This window comes from Marmota flaviventris, chromosome 10, assembly GCF_047511675.1.
Source record: "Marmota flaviventris isolate mMarFla1 chromosome 10, mMarFla1.hap1, whole genome shotgun sequence".
Lineage (NCBI taxonomy): Eukaryota > Metazoa > Chordata > Mammalia > Rodentia > Sciuridae > Marmota > Marmota flaviventris.
In genome coordinates this window covers 22,922,451-22,946,985 of record NC_092507.1, presented here as the reverse complement: position 1 = coordinate 22,946,985, position 24,535 = coordinate 22,922,451, and the positions used below count along the sequence as shown (strand labels likewise).

The 24,535-nt window shown below is 54.0% G+C and overlaps 1 protein-coding gene, 1 long non-coding RNA gene and 1 other non-coding gene across 3 annotated transcripts in view; 2 read left to right on the top strand and 1 right to left on the bottom strand.

Annotated features, from left to right (window-relative positions):
- The window catches only part of Nkain1 (sodium/potassium transporting ATPase interacting 1), a 41,512-nt gene that overhangs the window by 14,478 nt on the left and 2,499 nt on the right, over positions 1-24,535 (top strand). The window contains exons 2-3 of the mRNA XM_027937576.3: positions 22,046-22,183; positions 23,460-23,540. Coding sequence (XP_027793377.2) covers positions 22,046-22,183; positions 23,460-23,540 — 219 coding nt within the window. The remainder of the gene's footprint in view (positions 1-22,045; positions 22,184-23,459; positions 23,541-24,535) is intronic.
- LOC114094567 (small nucleolar RNA SNORA70) lies at positions 5,216-5,350 on the top strand. Its single transcript, XR_003583074.1, has one exon. It is a non-coding gene; the product is annotated as a small nucleolar RNA SNORA70 (small nucleolar RNA).
- LOC117794778 (uncharacterized) lies at positions 21,316-23,664 on the bottom strand. Its single transcript, XR_004618644.2, has 2 exons — positions 23,445-23,664; positions 21,316-22,932 (listed from the first exon to the last, which is right to left on the bottom strand). It is a non-coding gene; the product is annotated as an uncharacterized lncRNA (long non-coding RNA).

The window sequence follows — 24,535 nt, the reverse complement described above, 5'->3', positions numbered from 1 at the left end:
CAGCCCCATGGGCCATCAGAGTGGACCGCCATCCCCAAGCTGCCACTCGCTGTCATCCCTAAGACAGGTCACCAGGGACACTGGGATCCTTGGCTGAAATACAAGGCTGTTGCTGCAGCCTGGGAATGACACTGTGGTTGTCAGCTGTGACAGGTGGGACTTGGTGGCTGGGCTCTGCAGGACAGGAAGTGGGACACAGTTTATCAGGGCCGCTTTGGGCAGCTGCTTAATCAGCCTGCCGCTGCCCCAGGAGTGGTGGGATCTCCCCATCTTGCAGAGGAGGAAGAGGGAGTGCAGGAGCCCCGCTTCTGCTCCCCGCAAGTGTGAACACAGGCAGCTCAGCCTGTCAGCCCCATTTCCTCATCCGGAAGTGGAGGTGGTGACTGTGCGTGCCTCTCAGGGCTGCAGGGTAAGCATGCTCAGTGGAGGACACAGGAAGAGCACTCAGCACAGCACCTGGCACTTAGGTAAGGATTAGGAAATGGTAGCTGCTGTCGTGGCTCATAGGACCAGGCCCCAGCCCCAGGGAGGCAGGCTCTCTGACACCGCCAGCCACCACTGCCTGCTGAATGGGGTCCTCCAGGCAGGAATCCTGGAATGAGGGGAGGGTCCCGAGAGTAGCCCTCCAACCCCTGTTTTGCACCCAGAGGCCTGGAGAGGCGGTGGGCCCTGGGGTCCAATCCCTGCCTCCTTTCCTCGCTGCTGTAGGAGAGAGCAGGGAGCCTGGCCATCGGGGCCTTTCAAGGACTGTTTTAGGGAGGGATTTGATGCCACTTGGAGGATCAGGATTGTGTGTGTGACTCCAGACAAAAGTACCCTGAGCAAAAATAAGCTCCCCCAGGTGGGTGGGCACTGTTGGCTCCTCCCCTGCACTCAGCTCTGGACAGCCATGGGCCAGAGTCTGCGGTGGAGTCTTCCACAGGGTCTCAGGTGACATGTGCTCCCTGGAGAGGGGATCAAATCACCCTGTGACCTCAGAAAGGGTCTCTTCTGGAGAAAGGGTTGACCCCTTTCCTGGCAGCGTAGTGAGTCTGGGGCATCTTGAGCCCGAGGACTGTGGCTCAGGGGAGGAGCCCTTGCCTGGCACGCCCAAGGCCCTGAGTTCTGTCTGGAATCCCCCGTAAAATTCCTTATCTCCCCCGTAAAATTCCATATCAGCAGGACAAGTTACCCTGCCCTAACGTTGCCCGGCATCTCGCCTGGGGAATTAAATGAGTGGGACGTCCCTGGGCATTAGACAGATGCTTGGCGTATAATAAGTGCTAGCTGTTACTGCCTCTTCCTGTCGTTCTGGGGATGAGATGAAATGCCACCTGTAAGGAGCACTGGCCAGTGCGGCCAAGGGTAGGTCCTGAGAACCCTTCCCCCCTCCCCCGCCCCCACTTAGCCAGCTCTTCCTCCAACAGGTTCTGCGCCCCTGGCCCAGGCCCTTCTACCCCCTGCTCCTGGCCCTCCCCGTTAATCTTCCCTGGTGGGGTGGGGAGAAGAGGCAGGGGGAGTCTGCCCTGGGGCTGGGGACTGCAGGTGGCTCTGGGGTCCAACAGCCTGGTTGGCGGCACTCTGCCTCCCTGAGGCCTTGAGTTGAGACTCTCTCCCTAGATGGATGGGGCCGTGACCCATCCTTCATTTGTGGTTGTGAGTGCCAGACGAGTGGGTGCATGCCAAGTGCTTGGCCCAGAGCTGGCACAGAGTGCAGAAAATGCTAGCCGTGGTCCTTAATGCCCGTGCTCAAGTTCAGAGCTGCGCATTTTGAAGAGAAACCTTCAAGCCCAGCCCCTGGGGTGTCCCTCCAGAGATGCCCTCTGCAGTCCCTCCTCCCACAGTCCTTCCTACCACCCTAATCTCACAATCCCCAAATGACCTCTCCCAGGGCTCTAGTGGGCCAGACAGGGACAGAGCACAACGTCCCCAAAAGAGAGGTTACCAGGGGGAAAGCAGGGGTGGGACCCTCCCCCTCCCCCTCCCCCTCCCCCTCCCCCTCCCCCTCCCCCTCCCCCTCCCCCTCCCCCTCCCCCTCTCTCCTTTCGTTGATGGCTCCTGCCCTGTGACATCAGCACACCTTAGCACAGGGAGGACACTGGGTTAGCAGGCCCCCTCCACCTCCCCGAGCCTCGGTGTCCTCATCAGTCCCAGGGGCCAGTAATCCCACGTCCCAGGCTGCCGTGAATCACAATCTGAGCCATAAAAGACTGTCCAGATGTTAGTGGCTGCTGTGACTCTCCACTGGAAGGAGAAGCAGGGAACCTGGGATCCCAGCCAAGCAAGTAAATGACAGGGGATCCCCAGGCCCCTGCTGGGGGCGGGGCTTCTCTGCACCTTTGCCACTGGCTCCTGACACCCACACTGTTGCCAGGCAGACTTCCCCACCTGGCTCCTCGGGAGGAGGAGGAGGAGGCAGAAGTGGCTGCCGTTGCCATGGCAGTGAAGCGGTTTCCATCCATGCATCCTTCCCGGGAGCATCAGGACAGGGGGGGGCTGCAACAGGAATTAAGGATGCGGATGTGTCCCCCCTGCATAGGTCACAGGAGGAGTGGCCTCAACCAGGAGGAATGAACTCCTGATACCTCTAGGAGGATTGCAGAGGGCTTGGTGCTCTCCCCACCTGCTTTCGAGCTCAGCCTCCCCCACTTCCAAGCAGGCCATGGGCACAGTCAGTCGCCCTTCCTGCCCTTCCCTGAGTGCTTCTCCTGTGCACCCCACTACCATGCCCGCATGGATCTCTCCACCAGTTCTTTGCCCCTGTTCTTCCTTTTTCTGCCAGTCTTCCATCCTCTCTCTCTCTCTCTCTCTCTCTCTCTCTCTCCACCCTGCCCTGCCCCATCCCTTTCTTTCTTTTTTTTTTTTTTAACTTCTGATACTGGGGATTGAACCCAAGGACTCTACCACTGAGCTACGTTCCCAACCTATTTTGAGACAGAGTCTTATTAAGTTGCTCAGGTTGGCCTCAAGCTTGCGATCCTCCTGCCCCAGCCTCGTGAGTCTCTGGGATCACACCTGGCCGCCCTTTCTTCCTTCTCCCTAACTGCAGATCCCTGACTCGGGTGTGTCCTCCTTGACATGGCAGCCCTCTTCTTGGAACCCTTCCTTCAGAGCACTTGACACAGAGTCAGTTTGCTCTGTAGGGTGTGTGTGTGTGTGTGTGTGTGTGTGTGTGTAGGGGTGTGTGTGTAGGGGTGTGTGTGTGTGTAGGGGTGTGTGTGTAGGGGTGTGTGTGTGTGTAGGGGTGTGTGTGTGTGTAGGGTGTGTGTGTGGTGTGTGTGTGTGTGTGTGTAGGGTGTGTGTGTGTAGGGGTGTGTGTGTGTGTGTAGGGGTGGGTGTGTGTGTGTGTGAATGTAAACTCCCCCCAGGGCAAGAGCTGTGCCTGTTTGTTTTTTTTTTTTCCTTGTTCAAAAATTGAAATATAATTCTCATAAATTTTCCATTTTAAAGTCCGCAATTGGAGCTAGAGGCGTAGCTCAGTGGTAGAGTCTGTGCTCGGCATGTGTGAGGCCCTGGGTTCCATCCCCAGCACCCAAACAAACAACAAAGTTAATAAATAGACAAAGCAGACAATTCATTGTTTTTTTTTTTTAAAATACATTGAAAAAGTTGTGCGTTTTCTTCACACTTAAAAGAAACCCTGTACCTATTAGCAGTCAGTCCCCATTTCCCTTTGCCACCAGCCCCTGGCAACCAAGGTATATATGGACACACACACCCTACAGGAGGAACGCTGGGCCACGGCGTTCTCTGTTCTCTGTTGGTTCTCTGTTCTCTGTCTGGGGAACCGGCCCATTTTCCACAGCCAGGCCCCTTCGCATTCCCACCGGCAATGCACAAGAGTTCCAGTTTCTCCACGTGAGCGTCACACTTACTGTCGTTTTATCTTGTTTTGTTATCCGAATTGCAGTGCCGAGGCCCAAACCCAGGCCTTGCACGTGCCAGGCCTGCACTCTGCCACTGGGCTCTGTCACTGGGCTCAGTCCCCAGCCCCTTAGCTCCCTTTGGGTTATAGCTGTCCTGATGGGTTGGATTTGCATTTTCCTAATCACGAGTGGTTTTGAGCATATGTTCATGGGCCTATTAGCTACTTGGATCTCTTCCTTGAAGAAATTTCTATTCAAATCCTTTGCTCACTTTTTAATATTTGGTTATTTATCTTTTTGATGATGAATAGTAAGTTCTTCATATATTCTGGATTTTATACTCTTACCAAATACATGATTTGCAATAGTCTCTCCTGTTTTGTAGGTTGATCTGCCCTTCCTTCCTTTTTTTCCTTCTTTCCTTCCTTCCTGCCTTCCTTCCCTTATTCCTTTGGTTGTGAGAAACAAACCCAGGGTTTTGGGCACACTAAGCATGTGCTCTACTAACACCCCCCCCCCAAATTTAATAGATGTTGTGTGTGCCCTGCTGAAGTCACTTTCTCTTTTTATTTATTTATTTAGTTGTAGTGGACACAATACCTTTATTTTATTTACTTTTATGTGGTGCTGAGGATCAAACCCAGCGTCTTGCACATGCTAGGCTGAGCCACCACCCCAACCCCCTGAAGTCACTTTCTTGATAGTGTCCTTGGGTGTACAAATTGCATCATGGTATCCAGTTTATCAAGTTCTTCTTGGCTACTTACACTTTTGGTGTCATAACTAGGGGAGTGTTGCTTAATCCAAGATCCTATAGATTAGACCTACATTCCTTCTAAGGTTTAGTAGTTTGGGCCCTTCCATTTTGATTTTTGAGCAGTTTCGAATGTATTTTTGTGTATGGTGTGAAGCAGGGATCCTGCTTGATTCCTCTGCTTGTGGTGCCCCATTGTCTCCACACCATCTGTTGTAAAGGCTGCCTTCTCCCTTGAACAGGTCTTAGCACCCTTTTTGACGATCAGCTGACCCTGAGTTTGTGGCTCCATTTGGGTCTGTTCTACTCCATTTATCTATGTGTCTGTCTATCCTTACTCCTGCACTAGTACTATGGCTTTGTCATAGGTTTTGAAATCAGGAAGTTGGAGTCTTTTTTAACATTATTTGGCTCCTTGGACTGCCTTATATTTCCTTATACATTTTAAGACCATCTTATCAATTTCTTCAAAAAAATGTAGTTGAAATTTTAATAGAGATTGCATTGAACATGTAGATCAACTTAGAAATATTGCCATCTTAAATGTTATACATATATATATATATTTAAACTGGAAATTGAGCTATACCTCAGCCCTTTTTAAAAAAAAAAAATTCTGCAGCTAATTAAGCCGACTGGGTTCCTTTACTTGTGGTGGCCCAGTGTGCAATGGCTGCAAACAGCAATCTCCTTGGTAGTGTATGCAGCCTGTTGCTTGTATAGGTTGCCCTAAGGGACCTTGGAGACAGCACTTTGAGTAGATGTTCATATTTCTGATCTCATGATGTCCCCCATCTAGGCTCCAAACAGGTATGCAGGGTGCCTTTGGGAAACCCCAGGGAAAGGTGGCCAGGGTTCACATTGGCCAAGTCATCATGTCCATCCGCACCAAGCTGCAGAACAAGGAACATGTGATTGAGGCCCTACGAAGGGCCAAGTTCAAGTTCCCTGGCTGCCAGAAGACCCACATCTCAAAGAAGTGGGGCTTTACCAAATTTAATGCTGATGAATTTGAAGACATGGTGGCTGAGAAGCGGCTCGTTCCTGATGGCTGTGGGGTCAAATATATCCCCAATCGTGGTCCCCTGGACAAGTGGCGGGCCCTGCATTCATGAGGGTTTCCTCTATGCTGTCCCCTTCTTAATCACACACAACACCAATAAATCCTGTATTGTATCAAAAAAAAATTTATTTTGAGACAGAGTCTAAGTTTCTGAGGCTGGCCTCAAACCTGTGATCCTCCTGCCTCAGTCTCTCAAGTCACTGTTTCGGGCCCATCTTGAAGTTTTAAGTTTTCCCAATCCAGGAACACTGGATATCTTTGCATGTATTTAAGTCTTTAATTTCTTTTAACAATGGGTGGTGATTCTTCAGTTTACAAGTCTTATACCTCCTTGGTAAAGACCTATTCTAAGTGTATTCTTCTTTTCAATGCTATTGTAAATGAAATTGTTTTCTTAATTTCAGTTTAACTTGGTCATTGCTAGTGTATAAAGATGCAGTTGATTTTTATACATTGATCTTGAGTTTTGCAGCCTTGCCTCCTTTGACAGTTTAGACTTTTCTGTGTTTGAGGTCAGGTCAACTGCAAACAGATTGGCTTCTTCCTTTCCAACCTGGATGCCCTTGAGTTCCTGTCCTCCCCTAACTGTGCTGGCTAGAACCTCCAGAACAGGGCAAACAGTTGTAACAGGTGTTGACACCTTTGTCTCCTTCCCAACCTTCAGGGGAACTGTTCAGTACTTCACCATAAGGATGAGGTCAGCTGCGGGTTCTTCGCTGATGCGCTCGGCCGTTCCCCGTGTAGTTCTTTGCGGGGCCACTGCATCTGTCCTTGCTTTTGTCCACCACTTGGCCTTCACTGTCCAGTGCTGTGGCTCTTTATTGGTTGAGCAAATGAGATGGGAATGGAGAGCACTTCTGCCCCACAGAGCCCAGCTGTCCCAGGACACTGCTGCGGTGCCTGGACGGTCAAGTGTGATTTGCCAAGGTCTCAACGTCCTAAGTCTTCCAGTGGGTCAGAGGTTGTGGACCAACCAATGTCAGAGTCCCTGAAAGTCCGAGGTTTTGGGGGGAGACCTCTCCCATGGTGGTGGTTGGAGCTGCTGGTGAGGGCTGAGCAACTCGCGGGCGGGTCAGCTGCAGGCAGCTCTGGAGGGAGCCCAGGAACCAGGCTGGAGGGTGCCCACCCTGGGCTCCCACCCACCAGGGGCCTGCAGGTGGAGTGGGCTGCCTGCGGCTCCCAGGAGCTCCGGGGCCTGTACTGTCCCCACCCCAGGGGTGCTGAGGACACAGGCCACCCTGCTCCAGGAGTTTGCAGAGGAAGGTCTCCAGGAGGGCGATGGAAGCTTGGTGGAAGGAAGCAGGAGGGGATGGTTTGGGCAGGGTGGAGCTAGAGCTGACCCCAGGTGCAGTCTGCAGAGGTGGGCAGAGGAGGGGGACCTGGACTTGGAGAGGGAGGACCATCACAGCCCCTCCAGAGGGAGGCACTGCTCTTGTCCTTTTCTAGAGGGGGGAAACGAGGCTTAGGGAGTTTGAATGTCTGCCAGAGCCACACAGCGAGGAACCACAGGGCCAGATTGGAACAAAGCGCACCTCGGCCATCATCGGTGGCATGATCCAGACCCTTGGGACAGTTCTCTGCTTCAGCAGTGCTGGGAGCTGGCCATGGTGCGATGTCCTGGGGGCCAGGAGCCATCCGTGGACCAGAAGAGCTAACAAGGAGACGCTGTGGGGTGGCAGACAGGTCTGTGTTCGAATCCGGTCTCTGCCTCTGATTTGCTGAGTGACCTGGGGCTTGTTGCTGTACCTGCCTGGGCCTCCGTGAGGCAATGACACCTCTCCAGGAGTTGAGAAAAGTCACGACTTGCACATGAAGTTGTTCACGGGGTGGGCTCCGTACACCCCTGCCCTGCAGTGGGCCATGTCCTTTGCCATCTTTGTGCTCTTCTCTAGGAATGTGGGAATTGATACTTGAAGTCGGGGTCTTGTCCCCACAGACTGGGAGCATCCTGAGGGCAGGCCAGGCTGTTCCTCTGTGCACCCGGCATAGGCCTGACACAGGTGCGGTCAGGTTCCGCGAGTGAGCACCTGGGCCAGCGGGCCAGCTGCTAGCCTAAGGAGGCTTGTGGGGGAAGGTGCCACCTGGCCTCAAAGCGCCTCTGCACATTAGGACAACCTATGTTTGTCCTATTTTCAAAGCATGAGTCCTCTGAGCCCAGAGTTTGCTTTGTAGGAACAGTAGTCACAGCTGACACTTGCCTAGCTACGAGCCAAGAAGTGGTGTGAATATTTTACACATATGTCCTCATTTGTACCTCACAACAACCCTGTGTAGGTAATATTATCATCGCCCCCATTTTCAAGATGGAAAAATTAAAGAACAGAGAGGCTCAGCAACTTGCTGCAAGTTATACAGCTAAATGTCAAAGGTAGGATTCAAACTCAGATGGCCTAACTCCTAGGCCACACATTTTTTTTTCCCCTGAAACCAGGGCCTTGCTCATGCCAGACAAGCACTCTACCACTGAGCCACATCCCTAGCCCTCTCTGCCTTATTTTAAGAGAAATTCTTGCTAAGCTACCCAGGTTGGCCTCAAACTTGTGATTCTCCCACCTCAGACTCCCAAAAGGCTGGGATTACAGGTGTGCTCCCCCATGCCCAGCGAGGCCACACCTTTACTACCTGTGGAGCTTCTTGGGAAATAAGCAGCAAGAGTCTGATCTTAATATGAAACCAAGCAGCAAGGTGTGATGGAACACACCTGTGATTCCCCCGGCTCAGGAGGCTGAGGCAGGAGGACCCCAAGTTCAAGGCCATCTTCAGCAACTTAGGGAGACCCTGTCTCAAAATAAAAAAATAAATAATACTTAAGCACCCCTGGGTTCAATCCCTGGTACAAAAAATAAAATAAATAATAAATAATAAAGTATAAAAAACAAGGATTTAATAATGATCTTAATAATGTGGGCATGGCACTTTTCTGCTTAGAAAGCACATTCTAGCTTATATATAGTTTTCATGGTGTGATCTCACTTGACCCTCCAGCTTCTCTGGGAAGAAAGCAGCCATATTATCACTATATATATATATATATATATATTTTTTTTTTTTTTTTTTTTCTTGGCAATGAGAAATTAAAATCCTAAGACAGAAAGTGACTTCCTCAATCCATAATAATCCATTGAACATCCATTACGTGCCATGCAAAGTCCTTTGTTTGCATTACTTCACTGAATCCTCACAGAGATCCCAGAACACTTCGTATTATTCCCATTTTACAGATGAGAAAACTGAGGCTTCAGGAGGACGCTTCCCCCAGATCCCACAGCTTGTGAGAGGCCGGATTCCGTTGCAGGTCACCTGCCTCCGAGCCTGAGCCGGTGACTCGGCTCCTGGCCTCAGTCCCATGCTAGGCAGGGTTGACTCCTGGTTTCTGGTTTGGGCCCCGCGCCTGTTCCTCTAGGGGCTCCTGAAACCCTGAGCACTGTCGTAATTAATTATCTGCCTAAGTGTCCGCTCCATTAAGGAGCTTTCTGCTGCAAGTTTTTGGCTTAATTATATGGTGGTGCTGGATGTGCTTAGTCGGGAATCTGATTAATCACCATTTTCTTTGTCCAAGTGTTCAATTGTCTGCACCCTGCGTCTCCCGGGAGGGCCGTGTTTGTGCTGAGTGTCCCCACCTGCCTCGTCTCCCCCTCCGCCCCTGCGCCCAGTGCTGCTCTTGGGAGGGCACCCTCCTCCAGGCCTCGGCTGCCCACTCCAGAGCCTGCCAGGGTCCCTGCTTCTGGGAGATGAGGCTGGGGTGACCTCAGCAGTCTGTATCTGGGGACATGGCAGAGGTAGAGAGGGCATCAGCAAGATGATGGGAGTCCTGGGAGAGGGGGACCCAGGCCCAGCCTTCTCCAGGCCCTGTCCTCAGCTTGCAAAAGAGGTTCAGCCTCTCCATGTCCTCCACACCCGGCCCAGCCTCCTCCCCAGGCTCAGCTTCCGGGCCCCTCTGCTTACCTGGCGGCCACAGAGGGACCAACAGGATGGAGCCCCAGGACTTTTGGGTTTTGTCTTGAAGTACGCAACCCCAAGAAGCCGCATGGTCCCAGGAACAGCTGGTAACCCTACTGCCGTTCCACTCGCCCAGCTGGGGGCACGCAGCGTCACCCATGCTTGTCTGTCCCTGGTGCGTTTCTTCTTCCTGTTTTCTGTGCAGTGCTGGGGTTAGAATCCAGGGCCTCCCGCAGGTTCAACAAGCCCCATTCCTCTTTGTAAAAGTTTGTCAGACAGGGTCTTGCAAAATTGGGTAGTCTCACCTGGAATATGATCCTCCTGCCTCAGCCTCCCACGTGGCTGGGATTCCAGGTGCGCACCACCATATCCAGCTTTGGTGTCTTCTTTTAATGCCTTTATTTTATGTTCTTATAAAAGTATTACTCTTCAGGTGCCGTGACAGACACCTGTAATCCCAGGTGCTCAGGAGGCTGAGGCAGGAGGATCACAGAAGTTCAAAACCAGCCTCAGCAATTTAGTGAGGCCTTAAGCAACTCAGTGAGACCCTGTTTCTAAATAAAATATAAAAAGGGCTGGGGATATTGCTCAGTGGTTAAGTGCCCCTGGGTTCAATTCCTAGTAGCCCCCCAAAAGGATTACTCTTCAAGGTAAAAACCTTAACAGAAATATATCTGGTTGAATCTCAAAGCCCTCTGTCATCTATGCCCCAGAGTTAATTATGAACACTTGGATCTATTCTTTCTTCCTTCCTTTCCCCTCTCTCTCCCCTCCCTCCCCCCTCCTGTCCCTTGGGTGGCTCTACAGCCTGCCTCTCCACCCCACATCACATGCAGTTACCATAGTTCACCACGTCCCCTCCTGAGGGACGTGCAGAGTGTTTCCAGTGTTTCAAAGCCAAACCTGAATGTCCCCTGCTTAGTAAAGCCTTCCTTGACCTCCCTGTGGTCCAGAGTTTCTTCTCATCACTAGCCTTAATTTAGTAAGAGTGGCTAACACGTACGGAGCGCTTCCTGTGCCAGGCACTGGAAGGACATTATCTCATTTCATTTCGCAACTCTAGAAAGTATGGAGTTGAGGCTGTTGTGATCCCCATTTAACAGATGGGGAAGCTGAGGCTCATTAGGAAGATAAACCCAGGCTCACACAACAGTGAGTGGCAGGACCCAGACCTTAACCCGAGCAGTCTGCCTACAGAGCCCCCTCTGACTCGCTACCCTACACTACCTCTTGAAGTCATTCAGAGCTTGCCGTGCTGGGGCCAGAGCCTGGACAGATGCACACAGCTCCTTGAGGATGTACCAGCCCAAGGGCAAAGCCATAGGAGGTGTTGTTGACAAAAGGTCAAATGTACAAAGCTGGCAGTTTGTAGCTTCTAGCCCACTTTCCGCCAGAACCAGAAATTAGGGATGGCCAAAGCCAGGTGGGAGGAGGTGGCAGAGTGACCCCAGATCCTGGAAACTGGCTCCACAGGGCCCACAAGAGGGGCCTGCCCCTTGGTAGAAAGCCAGGAGCCCCAGGGTAGAGAGGGGAGGGTGTGGCAAGGCCCAGGCGTGGGGTGAATCTAGGAGACCCCCTTCCTAGGCTTCTTCAAACAGCCAGGCGCAGTGGAGCATGCCTGTAATCCAGCAGCTCCGGAGGCCGAGACAGGAGGATCAAAGCCAGCCTCAGCAACAGGGAGGCGTTAAGCAATTCAGTGAGACCCATCTCTAAATAAAATACAAAATAGGGCTGGGGATGGGACTCAGTGGTTCAGTGCCCCTGAGTTCAATCCCCGGTACCCACCCCCCCAAAAAAAAAAAAACATTTAACACAGGCCTCTTCAAGCTATGCGTCCCTGTCCCCATCTCCAGGGGAGGAAACTGAGTGACAGAGTGGTGGCCTGAAGGCCCTTCTCTGCTCTGCCTGCCACTGTGGCCCCTGTGGATTTGGACCAGATGGCTAGCAAGGAAGCAGGCCCAATGGGATGGGGACTTTGGAGTTTTGTTAGACTTCTCCCTGGTAGCAGTACCTGGGGCCTGCTAGGCCCAGGATTTATGCAAATTAATGTAGATGTATGCTAATTGGATTGCTACCAGGCACTTCTAAAGAAGCTGCCAGCTCAGAGGTGTAGAGACAGATCTTCCCAGAAGGGGCCTGCAGAGCCCCCCAGCTGGGCAGGGGTGGGAATGGGTCAATGGTCACTGAGATGAGGGACGGGGTTGCCATGGAGACAGAGGCCAGGCCCCTGCCTCCTGACAGGACTGTGACTGGCCAGATCAGCCCTGTGAGGCCAGCCTGGGCCTCTGCAGCTCCAGGCTGGTCTCTGAGGGCTAATTATGTGAAAGGTAGTGACCAGCTGCTCCCTGGCCCCCCAGGCCCAGCTGAGGTGGAGGGCTGGGCCACAGTGTGTGGGAGGCCTGAGGACAGACAGATGGCAGTCTGTGACTCTGGGTTCAAGGACCTGTCCTGAGGAGGAGGGAGATTAGTTCTCCAGAGCAGAAGTTCCCTCCAGCAGGGAAGTAAGGCCTAGGGTCCCCCAATGCTGGGGCTCAGTGCCAGCCTGCACAAGTCCCAGGGAGCCACGTGGTGGGGAAGGGGAGGACTTGGCCCCAAACACCCTGGCTGGAGTCTTAGCTCTTTGCAGAAGCACCTCCGCTGCTCTAGGCGCCGCGGCGCCGCTTCCTCACTGTACCTGGGGCTGGGATTGAAAGGGGTGACGAGAGTGTGAAGTTTCATACACAGGAGGGGTTGCAGCACAGCTCAGTGGTGGGGCACCTACCTGCACGCATGCGCGAGGCTCGGCGTTCAGTTCCCCACAACACAAAATAAATAAGTAAATAGGTGCTTATTAAATATAGGAGATGGGCCCATTGAGAGAGGCCACGGTCTCCTGGGGGTGCTTGTCTGGTGTCTTTTCCTGGGGGATAAAGAGCGCCCCTCTTGCCCGTCTTCCTCTGTCCCAGCTCTCTCTGCAGGGACACATTACCAGTGTCAGCTGAGGAGGGCCACCATCCTCGACAGGACAGGACGTCTGTCCACTGTTTTCATGGCTGTGTTCTCGAGACTTGGCCACCAGGTCCTCTAGAGCTTTTCGTGAACTACTGCTCAGAAGCGCGTGCAGCTGGGGAGGAGCGCTGTTCCCTTGCTGCCCTCGGGAGGCGGTGACTCAGGAGAGGCCCCTGATTCAGAGAAGCCGCCCCCAGCACCTCCCTCCTGACCCCAGATCCCAGCTCTGCCGCATCCTGGCCGAGACTTAGAAGACTAGAGTGACATCTCCACATCAGTCACCCCCACCAGGGCTGCGGGGGAGGATGCCCTGGGAGGGCGGGAGGCATGGGGTAGTCAGGCCCCAGGGAGCAGGGGTGAGCACCCACGCAGGACCTGGGGCTTGCAGAGCCAGCATCGGGGGAAAGAAGAGCCACTGGACCCCTGATGGAGGTCACAGGGCTCCAGGGCCAGTCCCCTGCAGGCAGGAAGGCTGCAGCAAACAAACCCAGACAACAGTTCAGAGCTCCTGCGGCCCCACCCGAGGCCAGAGGAGGGGAGGGCTGGCCACCTTCACCTCAGGGAAGGGAGGCTTGAGGTCCTCCGAGCCCTCTGGTGTCCCCTCTGGTGCCCCCTCTGGTGCCCCCTGGTGACATCTGAGACCGAATCTCATAACTTTCTCAAGGATACAGCTCTGTTGGAAAACATCTCAGAAACACAGGAGCGGGCACCCTGAGCTTCCCTGCCTCCGCCTTCCCGTCCCTGGAGGTGACGTCTCACAGCCACCATGCGTCCTTCTCTGGCTCTTGATTCTGCACTTACTGTCACACACATTTTGTGTCTTTGGGGCCTTTTGTCTTTTGACACATGGCGTCCTGTCGTTCCGCAGCTTGCGGTTTCCACCCGACGGTCACGGCCGAGGCCCTTGTCCGGTGGGGTTGGGGCTGGCATGGAGAGGGCAGAAGGGCCTCTCTGTGGGAGCCCTGGAAGGAGGGGCGTGTGCGGGCCCGGCCTGCCCATGTGCATGTTGGGGCACCCAGAGGCGTCTCCACAGGCCACCAGGCACAGAGGAGGGGCGCCCGGCAGAGGAGACCCTGTTCTCAGCCCCTCTGGACTTGCCCCGATGGCAGGGGCCACACCGGCTCGTTCACAGCCACCTGTCATGTACCTAGCCGGGCCTGCGCAGAGCAGGTGCCCAGGAGATGCTTGCTGAGTCCCTCCATGTCCTATAGGACCCACCTCCCTGCGCCCCCCAAGGACCACCCGGCCTCCGTGACTGTTCCCTTGAGGCTGTTTTTGTGCTCACGTGGCCCTGACCCCCAGTGGAGCTGGAGCTGGGTGGGGCCCTGGAGCCGGGAGCCACCCCCTCTGTGGTCGCTGTGCTTCTGCCCTGACAAGGGGCTGGCCTCAGCTCTCCAGGGCCCTCCAGCCTGCTGCCGCAGCCTCCGTCCCACCCCGTCATTTCACGCATGAGGGGCTCAGTCGAGTTTAATTTTGTCAGCTGCCTCAGAAACCCACTGGGAAAGCGGGGGCTCGAGTCTGGGGGTGCAGGGGAGGCTGTTGCTGTGCCAGGCGACAGGCTGAGCGGGCTCTGACACAGGCAGAGGGGACACTAAGGCCCAGAGAGGAGGCACAAGCTGCCCAAGACCCCACAGTGAGTGGTGACAGGTGGGGCTGGAACTTAGCTCTGCTGGCCCCCCAGGGGGGAGTCTCGCCCCTCAGTGAACTAAAGTCAGTGAGACACAGAACCAGGCTGGAGGGAACCATTCTCCAGAAACTTCAGGAACACCTCCCTCATCCTCCGCAGACAGCCAGACTTGCGTCTGAGGCCTCTGGCGACTCGTCTGGAGTTTGGGCCAGGGAAGCCGTTGACGGGCAGATCTGCCTGGCCAGGGCTTGGGCGCAAGAGGTTTCTGATGGGTTCCTGGCCCTGAGCCCAGCCCCCTCCCTGCCCTGCGCCCCCGCCGGCTTCCTGGGGCTGGGGTGGTTCCCATCTGTATTATTCATCCTCTGTCCCCCACCCCCCAACCTGGAGTTGGGCTCCTGGGGTTGGCGTCTAGACAGACAAGAGCATCCTACTGAGAACAGAGGCAGCCCTGACTGGGGCTGAAGGTTCCCATGGCAACAGCATCCCCCTCAGCTGGCAGCTACCCGATAAATAAATAATCAGGAGTGGGGGTGGGGTGGGGAGCTAAGGGCAGGGGGAAGGGCAGTGGGGAGCTGGGGCTTCTCCCTGGAGAGGAAAGAGACGGGTCAGGAGTTGCCAGGTAGAGAAGAAGGTGGCTGGAGACAGTAGCTGGATGTGAGGGACTTGGAAGATCAAGAGCCAGCACTCGGTGACACCTGGACACGGCTGAGATGGCGGGAGGGAGGCCTGGACCTGAAGCTGAGGTTTCCAGGGCCCCAAGCACTGGGCATGGACCAGGTTTGGGTGTCATTCTGTCCTCAAGGACCCCCTGGTGAGTAGCTGGCTTTGAAGGGGCTGGAGCAGGCACATGAGCAGGCAGCAGGCTCTGGAACTTGGGTGGACAGGTATGTCCTGGGACATGTGGAGCCCAAGAAGGGCCTGCATGTGACCCTGAGGCCCTCTGAAATTTAAGGGCCGGACCACACTGGAAAACTAGCTGCTCCAGAATCGGGAGTGGACAGGGAGGGCCAGGGTTCGTCAGTGAGTGTGTCAGGCACTACTCTGGATGCTGGAAGTGCCACAGTGGACAACAACAAGCAGAGCTCCCTGCCCTCAGGGATCTCAGCATCTGATGCAGGAGAAGGACAATATACAGGAGTGCATGGCACAGTGGAGGAGAAGTCCCACAGAAAAGTCAGCCACGGTGGTACACACCTGTGATCCCAGCAATTCAGGAGGCTGAGGCGGGAGAATTGTAAGTTTAAGACCAGCCTCAGCAACTCAGTAAGACCCTGTCTCAAAATAAAAAATAAAAAGGCTAGGGATGTGGCTCAGTGATAAAGTGCCCCTAGGTTCAATCCCTAGTACCAAATAAATAAAAAATAAAAAGGGCTGGGGATGTGGTTCAGTGGTACAGCACTTGCCTAGCATGTGTGAGGTCCTGGGTTCAGTCCAGTGCCATGGAAAAAATAAACCTGGCAGGAGGCGGGGACTTCAGTGAAAGAGTATAATTACATAATGTTAAATAATACTGGCTCGACTCTCCTTACAACCCTAGGAGTAAATCATACCCATTTTGTCAGCAAAGAAACTGAAGCACATAGGTTAGTGACTTACCCAGAGATCTGTGATATTCAGTGGCACCAGGGTTCACACTTGGGTTCTGCTCCTGACTAGGGCATCCTGCCTCTAGGACAGAAGCCAGAGAAGAGTGTTGCCTGCAGGAGAGGACATCTGGGGGCAAGAGAGGTGGGGAAACTGAGCTCCGAAATGCATCTGCTGGACTCGGTGACATGCAGTTGCAGTGACCTTAGGGAGAATTGTTTTGGTGGCTGAGCAGAAGGCCCCACTGTAGTGGGCAGAGGAGGAATGGCAGGGTGTGGAGATAGAGCTGAGGTGGACAAGGGACCAGCAGAGGGATGGGGCTCAAGAGGGTCCAGGACAGTGAGAAGGAGGCTGGGAGAGGGGAGCGGAACTTTGGGGAGAGAAGGGACGTAGGTGGTGTGGCTCCTGAGGAGCTGGGTGTGGCGTGCAGGTGCAGGGACCAGCCCAGGCTGCCAGCAGTCAGGGAGGGGAGACCAGGCCACCAGAGAGGGCGCTGGAGGGGGCCCAGGAGGGCTGAGCCATGGGAGGGCCTGAAGCCGTCATGGGAGGGAGAGCCCCGGGAGGCCTGGCCGGGTAGTGGGATTACCAGGAACCCTCTGGAAGCCATTGAGTTCAGGTCTGCAGTGGACCCTGAGTGCCCCTCCAGCTTGCTGGGCTGCCGTCCAGCCCCTGGGGAACCTGGTCTCTGGGTCTTTCCAGCGGTGGGCTCTTCTGGACAGCTGTGATGGCGAGGTGGAGGAGGACGAGCTCTGGGCTGCAGGCAGGGCTACACTGAGGAATCACAGGGTCCCAGCAGCATGAGATGACCTGTCACCCTGAATGGTGTTTGGAACCCAGCCGGGAGGTCCTAGAGGGGCTGTGGGATTGGGGACATTAGAGACAAGGCAGTTGTAGGTGGTGACATGGTCCAAAGGGCAGCTGAGGATGACGAGTGGAGGGGAAGGCCATGGTATGTTAGGGGTTTTTTTTGTCACTGTGACCAAAATACCTGACAAGAACAATTTAGAGGAGGAAAAGTTTATTTTGGGCTCACGGTTTCAGAGGGCTCAGTCCACGGTCACCAACTCCATCGCTTTGGGCCAGAGGTGACGCAGAACAGAGGAGGGCGGCAGAGGAGTGCTGTTAGCTCTTGGCAGCCAGGAGAGAGAGCAGGAAGGGCCCAGGGACACAGTGTATAATCCCAGGGCACGACCCAGTGACCACCTCCTCTAGCCACACCCCACCTGCCTACAGTTACCACCCAGTAGTCCAGTCAAATTACTAATCCACCAGATGGATTAGCCCACTGATCAGGTCATGGCTAATCAAATCAGCGGTGTCATCACCTGTCGTGATCTGATCATTCCACCCACTGCACTAACAAGGGAGCTCTGGGGGACACCTCATAGTCACACCGTAACACACGGGAAGGTGTCTGAGAGACTGAAGCCGAGGTGCTGGATGGTGTGGTTGTCGATGTCAAAACCAACCAGAAGGATGCAGGGACCAAATTCATTTTCAAAGAGGGGACAAAGCCAGCCCTGGTGGACCACACCTGTAATCCCAGCTGCTCAGGAAGTTGATGCAGGAATATCACAAGTTCAGGGCAATTTAGCAAGATCTGTTTCAAAAATAAAAAGGGCCGGGGATGTAGCTCATGGCAGAGCACCCCTGGGTTCAATCCCAGTCCTGGGAAAAGAAAATAGAGGGGCCCAAGGTTGTCAAGAGCCAGCAATTGACAAAGGTGCAACGCCACAGGACCGGACCTCAGGGCCATTTCATGCATACTGAGAGCAGTGTGGGGAGCATTGCACCCCCAAGAATATGGGAGGAGAGAAGAGAAATGGGCTCACGGCAGGAGGCCTCGCTGGCCCTGGCTGCAACATGTGAGGATCCAGGGACGTGCTAGGAAAGGGGTGAGGCCAGGGTCAGGCGGTGCAAGCCTCCTGGAGATCAAGGGTAGACAACTGCTGGGCAGGAGTAAGGGGCTCACCCTGTAGGTGTCAGCAGGGCTGCCAGGCCACAGTGACTTGACCTCACCTGTCGTTCTGGGACTCGTGTCCAGGGACTCATCTTCTAGGCTTGTGATCCTGCAGGTCTGGGGTGAGATTTGTATTTCAGAAAAGGCACGGGGTGGGCTGGGGTATAGCTAGGTGTAGAGCACTTGCTAACCATGTGGAAGCTCTCTGGTGGCAGGGATGGTGGCCCACCTTCCTCCTCATGAGTTGTCCCCTGTCCCAGGAAGGAACTCTGCTACTGGCCCCCTTAGGAGAGATTCGAGAAGCCTGCTCAGCCTGGCTTGCATGCCGGCCAGGTAAAGACGCCCCCAAAGATGCCTTTTTTGTCGGTGCATGCACATTTGGATTCTTTGCAAAGGGCTAGGGAGCTTCTGCACAATTTCTCCCCTCAAAGGAAGACACACGCGCTGCCTGTGATTTACAATCACATCCTTCAGATTATTGTTTTTAAGCTGGTGCGACCAGATGGGGAAGATGGTCCTCCTGTTCTCTTCTTATCAGTACTTACTAATTAGCAGTATAGCTCTGCCACACAAGCAGAGGTTCTGGAATATCTGACATGGTTTTCTAATAAAAAACAACTTTTAAGGGTTGGGGATATCACTTAGTGGTAGAGTGCTTGCCACCTTGCACAGGCACTGAGAATAATAATAATAAAACTTTAGAATTGATACTCTTTTTAAAATCTTTTTTTAATTGTAGATGGATACAATACTTAACTTTTTTTATTTTTATTTTGTTGTCTTGCTTGGGATTGAACCCATGGCCTTATAGCATGCAAGGCAAGCCCTCTATCAACTGAGCTATACCCCCAGCCATAAGTTCAATTTTTAAGAATGTATATATATATATATATATATGCCTGTAATTCCAGCAGCTGGGGAGGCTGAGTCAGGAGGATTGCAAGTTCAAAGCCAGCCTCAGCAACAGCAAAGTGCTTAGCCAATCAGTGAGACCCTGTCTGTAAATAAAATACAAAGTAGGGCTGGGGATGTGGCTCAGTGATTGAGTTCAATCCCCAGTACCAAAAAAAAAAAAAAAAAAGAATGTATATATGTATTTTTTTTTCCAGTATTAGAGATTGAATCCAGGGCCTTGGACATGCTAGGCAAGTGCCCTACCATTGAGCTACACCCCAGCCCTTTTTAAAAATCTTGAGACAGGGTCTCACTAAATTGCCCAGGCTGGCCTTAAACTTGTGATCCCCCTGCCTCGGCCTCCTGAGTATCCGGAATTATAGGTGTGCACCACCATTCCCACCTTAATGTGTTTCCCTTGCCATGCTGGGCATCACACCCAGGGTCTGCCCATGCCAGACAAGTGCGCTACCACTGAGCCACAGCCCTGGCCAAAGACATCCAGGTGTCTCCCCCAGGCCTGCCTGGCTTCTGGCACTGACCAGTGTGCTTTGTAGTGACTTCCTATCCTCCTCCTCTAGGACTGAGTTCCTCACTTCAGTGGTCCAGGGCCCGCCACAGACTAAGCGTTCTGAATGCATCACAGACGAAGAACCCGGATGGATGAGGGTGCATGAGGCACCCGGTGGAGGGATGAATGGGCTGTGGGTGAATGAGGCTGTGCCTGTGAGGGTGGAGGGAGGCTGAGGCGCTGGGGCAGCAACTGCCAGTCAGGAAGCCTTCCTCCCAGAGGAGGGGGTTAAAGGAAAGGGAAGTACAGGTGAGGCTTGACCATCACATCAGCCGCTGGAGGCAGGAGCTGACAGGAAATAAAGGATTGCAGCAGATCCTCCTGGGCCTTTAGGGCCAAACTAAGAAGCTTACACTGTTCAGACTTCTGTTAATTAGCCACCATTTATCACATCTAATTGTATTAGTTTATGGGATGTCTGTGTATCCTCACTGTGACTTCTCAGGGGAGGGATTATCTTCTATATATAGTTGAAGAAATAGTTTCAGAGAGGGAAAGAGACTTGCCCTGAGTCACACAGCAGAGCTGGAATTTGAACCTGAGTTTGAGTGACTCCAGAGCTGCTGCTGCTCTCAAAACAAAACAGACAAACCCACCAAAAGAAATCATGAGGCTCATAATATCAGTGAGGTCACCGCTAATGAGCAAATACTGATAAGAGAGGGGTTTTGAGGAGGGGTCAGGGGTGACCTCATCTCTCAAGACATATTTGGGCAGGATGTCTCCCCAGCTACACCGTGAGCATGGGCAACTCGGTCATAGCCCTCCTCCGATAGGGACCTTCCTCCCCTGGACCACGTACCAGCTGAGTCCAACACCGAGCTGGACAGCAGTCATCAACATGGCTGACGCAGGCGGACTCGGGTGCAAGGGGAACATGGAAGGGGAGGAGGAGTGGTTGGGAGGGGGAACGGCAGGGAGACCGTGGTAGGAGCCCGTGGAGTTTTGCCCCCAAGCTCGGCAGACCACCGAGATCCGGGACGGATTATCTCATCCACCAAAGGCTGTGTGGGCGATGAGCCCAAGACCTAAGAGGGAAGGCGACCTGCCCAAAGTCACCCAGCTGTCACAGGCTGATTTTCCGTTGGAACACTCACCCCCTGACTTCCAAGCCAGTGCCAACCAGGAAGGGCGGGATGTGGTGCCAAGATAGGACAGGTGGCACAGAAAGGCCTGTTTTGCCACCAACCTGCTGTGTAACCTTGGGCAATTCACTTCCCCTCTCTGAGCCTCATGTTCTCTTTCCTCAAAATGAGAGCATAACCCCAGCCCTGCCTTTCCGTCAGAGAGGGCCCAGCAAGCGCTGAACTTGGAAGGCTCTTCAGACTCTGCAGAGCCCTGGGAGGGGAGCGACTACCAAGAAACAGGCTGGCTCCAGGTAGAAAGTGCCAAGGCTGGTCCTGGTCCCACCAGGCTCCACTCAGCCCTTGCCCAAGCCTGCAGCTTCCTTGGTCTCTGCCCAGACTTCACCACCGGGTGGTGGCAACAGCTCACCTCCACCTCCCTGCCAGGAACAGACGCCTCAGTCAGAAGTGCCAGCGGGAGAATTGCCTCGGGCGCTGACCTTGCCCTTGGATCTTCCTCCCACACTCTCTCTGACCCTTCGCCTGGGCTTCCTCCTCAGACAGGCCTCTTCCCGGGTGGCAAGGTGGCCACCAACAGCTCCAAGCTGATACCATCCCCCATCCAGGTATCCTGGCAGGTAGAGAACGGCTCTGTCCTGATTGTCCCAGCAGATACCCAGAGTGCTCACGAGGGTGAGTGCCATCCCTGAGCCCAGCATGGTGTCTGATTACTTGGCCAGGCCTGAGTTACCTGCCCTCCTCAGAAACTAGAAATGGGGTCAGCCCTCCCCAAACCACATGGACAGCACAGGGGGAGGTAGCTCTCTAAACAGAGATAGATTCTGTCACCTGAATAAGGGACATCAGACAGGGTCAAACATAACAGTTATCCAGGCACCTTTGTTCCTGAAGACTGTTCCTAAAAGATTTTGTGTGTGTGTGTGGGGGGGGGGGTTTGAAAGGCAGTGTCCATCGAGTCCTGTGTGTATCAGTTAGCTCTTGCTGTATAACAAACACTCCAAAGTGTCTTGGTTTAAAACAGTCATTTTGTTTAGCTCATGATTCTGCGGGCCAACGGGGCAATCCTGCTCTGGGCCATGTGTCTGAGGGTGACTGGCTGTCAGCAGGTGACCCTCGTCCTCCATCAAGTCAGCTCGGGCTCCTTCACTGGGTGGTCTCTGTTACAAGTGAAGCAGGTGGGCAAGCGCCAGGGCACTCCTTTCTCAAACTTTCACATGCGTCATCTTCTGAAGTTCATTGGGCAAAGCAACCAATCTACCATAGCTCCCTCAGGGAAGGGGAGTAAAAAAAATCCCTTCTCTGCGGCCTGGGGATTCCGTGGGCCAGGACAACTTCTAATTGGTGACAGACTCCGGGCTTTCCCTAGGGCTGGGGTTCAGTCCTCTCCCTCACCTGCTGGGGAGCAGCCTGGGCCCTGACCCCAGCAGCCTTCCCAGGTGGGGAAGGGGCAGGAGCTGGAGCCCCAGTGGGGAGGGTGTCCTGAGCAGGGTGGGGGTATCCTGGCTCCTGCCTCCCTCCAGCGCACCCCGAAGTGATGACCAGGCTTTGGGGCCCCTCCCTCGCTCCTACAGATTTGCCCCCACTTCCCAGCATCCCTCTGGTACTGAGGAGCTGGATGTCTCTGAGACTTGCCTCGTCGCCATGGTAACTGGCATCACCTGCTCCACAGGTCAAGGGGGCGTGTCTGACCTTCCCTCGCCAGGACCACCGTGGGCTCAGCCTCTCTCTCCCACAGGTGGCTGCGCTGCAGCGGCAGATCTTTGACTTCCTGGGCTACCAGTGGGCTCCCATCCTGGCCAACTTCCTGCACATCATGGCCGTCATCCTGGGCATCTTCGGCACCGTGCAGTACCGCTCCCGGTACCTCATCCTGGTATGACTCACTGCCCCTTCCTGAGCCAGCCCCTGCCCTCACCCCTGTCCACCCAGCCCTGCCTGCTCCTCCAACCCTGGGTCCAGATGGACTGGCATTGGCCTCCACCGCCGAGGGGCTGAACGTCCAGGTCCCAAAGGACCTTTGCTCAGAGACCAGGTTGATATTTTTCTCAAAGAATTTTCCAGAGAAACAGTCCCAGCATCAACAAGATATTCCATTTAGCAAGTACCCAGCATGCACCGGGCACACTACTGAGATTTTCGTGGGCCCCGTGAGGTGTGTCCTACCATCTCCATTTTCCAGATGAGGAAGCTGAAGCTCAGAAAGGTCATGAGGCTTCCTAAGGTCACACAGCTAGTGAGGCAGAGCCGGGATCAGAACTTCAGGTCTGGAACCAAGGCTCTTGCCCCATCACGCCTCTGTAAGCCCTGGGGACAGCCACAGGAGGGATGGGACTCAGGCTGTTTCTCAGAGTGCTGAGGGGGCTTTGTGGGGCTTGGGTTTTGTCCTTGCTGACTGATGTTCATCAAGGACTGGAGCCACGAGTGTGGCTTTGAAGTCAGTGGCTCCCTGCCCTCTAGCCCCAGGGGTCTGACTGTGTCCCCAACACCCTCCCCCACCTCCTCTTGGCCTCTCAAACTCCTGCTTTCAGTGAGACTCACCCATGTGCCCTGCTGATCCTCAGTGACCTCCTTACATGGCTGTCTTGAGGGAAAAGCTTCCTATGAAATTGACCCTGTTGGTACCTACAATGACGATGGCATGCAATGTCACCAAAGCCCACTCACTCTCTAGGACTTCTCCCCACCTCCCACAGGCTCAGCTCTCAGGAGCCAGATAACAGGGCCCTAACAAAGCTCTGTCGCTGGCACCGGGAACACTTCTCCCAGCCCTCAGGATGGCCCCAGGCCCCACAGGCAGAGCCAGGTCTGCGAGGGGCAGCCGCTGGAGTTGCAGGCCCAGGCCTGGCCTGGAAACCGCAGCTCCCAGACCTCTGTGCTCTGCCATAGCTGGCGGCCCGGGTAGGATACTGTTCTCCCCAGAAGTGGTCACATTTGAGGTGTGGGGAACCTGAGGGGCTGAGAGGTCCCTGGGCCACCCTAAGGCTTGGGCCCTTCGTCGATGCATCCTGTTCTCGCTCTGTAACTGCTCCTGAATGGCCCAGGTCCACAGGGCAGCTCCAGCAACCCTTCCACCAGGCTCGGGGAGAGGCAGGAGCAGCAGTGTTCAGGTAGCCCTGGGCCCCACCTGAACCCACCTCTGCTCTCCCCAGTATGCAGCCTGGCTGGTGCTCTGGGTCGGCTGGAATGCGTTCATCATCTGCTTCTACCTGGAAGTTGGACAGCTGTCGCAGGTAAGCCTCAGGCCTGGGCAGTGCCGTAAAGCAGAACCTGACCCTTCCCATCCCTGACCCCAGGTCTGTGGTATAGACCTAGAGCATCATCTCTTCAAGATACCTCCCTCCCTCTTCTACACACTCAAACCATTTGGATACCCCATTTCCCTCCTTCCCCCCGCCCCCACACACAAATTTTGTTTCTGGCCTCCTTTGCATTTCTCAAAGGCTGAAGAGCAACTGAGGGTCCCAGTTGATCGCAAACTTAGTATAAACCAAGAGCATGTGCAGGCACAGAAAGTAGTCTTAAGCCCTATAAATAGCAGTAGAATATTCAGAGCAAAGGAGGTGAAAATTCCATGCACATTGTACTGTTTAGACAAAGATGTAGGTCCAGGGCTGTTCAATATTTTTCAGGAGGGAAACAGAGTAGTTTGTGTTTATTCAGGAAAAATTGAGCAGATCCTATTATGTGAAGAACTGCTAAAGAAAGTGGGGTTGTCTAGCTTTAAGAAAAGCAACCCCGGAGAGACACTACTTCTACTTTGAGAAACGAAGGAGGCAAAATATGTGAATAAGAGCTTCATCTTTGTGATTTGTCCCAGCAGTGTCACTCTGGGCAATGGCTTGTCCTCTCTGAACTACGGTTTCTTCCTCTAGAAAGTGGAGATAGTAGCAATCCCAAATTCATGTGGTAGCTGACGAGATCCCACATCTAAGTGAATTTTGACTTGGCTGAAGGAGTACGAGATCAGTGAACCCAGGGCTGCACAGCCTGGGTAAGGTCTGATCGTGGCCAGTCCCTTCTCCATGTGACAAATAGGAAGGCTAAGGATCAAAGAGAGGAGCGATTTGCCCAGGGTCAAACAATGGGGAGAACAGTGAAGAACCCATCAGCTGTGAAAGGGTCTCATTAAGGGTTTTACCAATGCTTGGGGAATTGTTCCTTGTCATTGGTAATGTCCCTTCTGGAGCTCTGAAGTTCTGAGGCTCCTGTAGGATCCTCTTTCCAT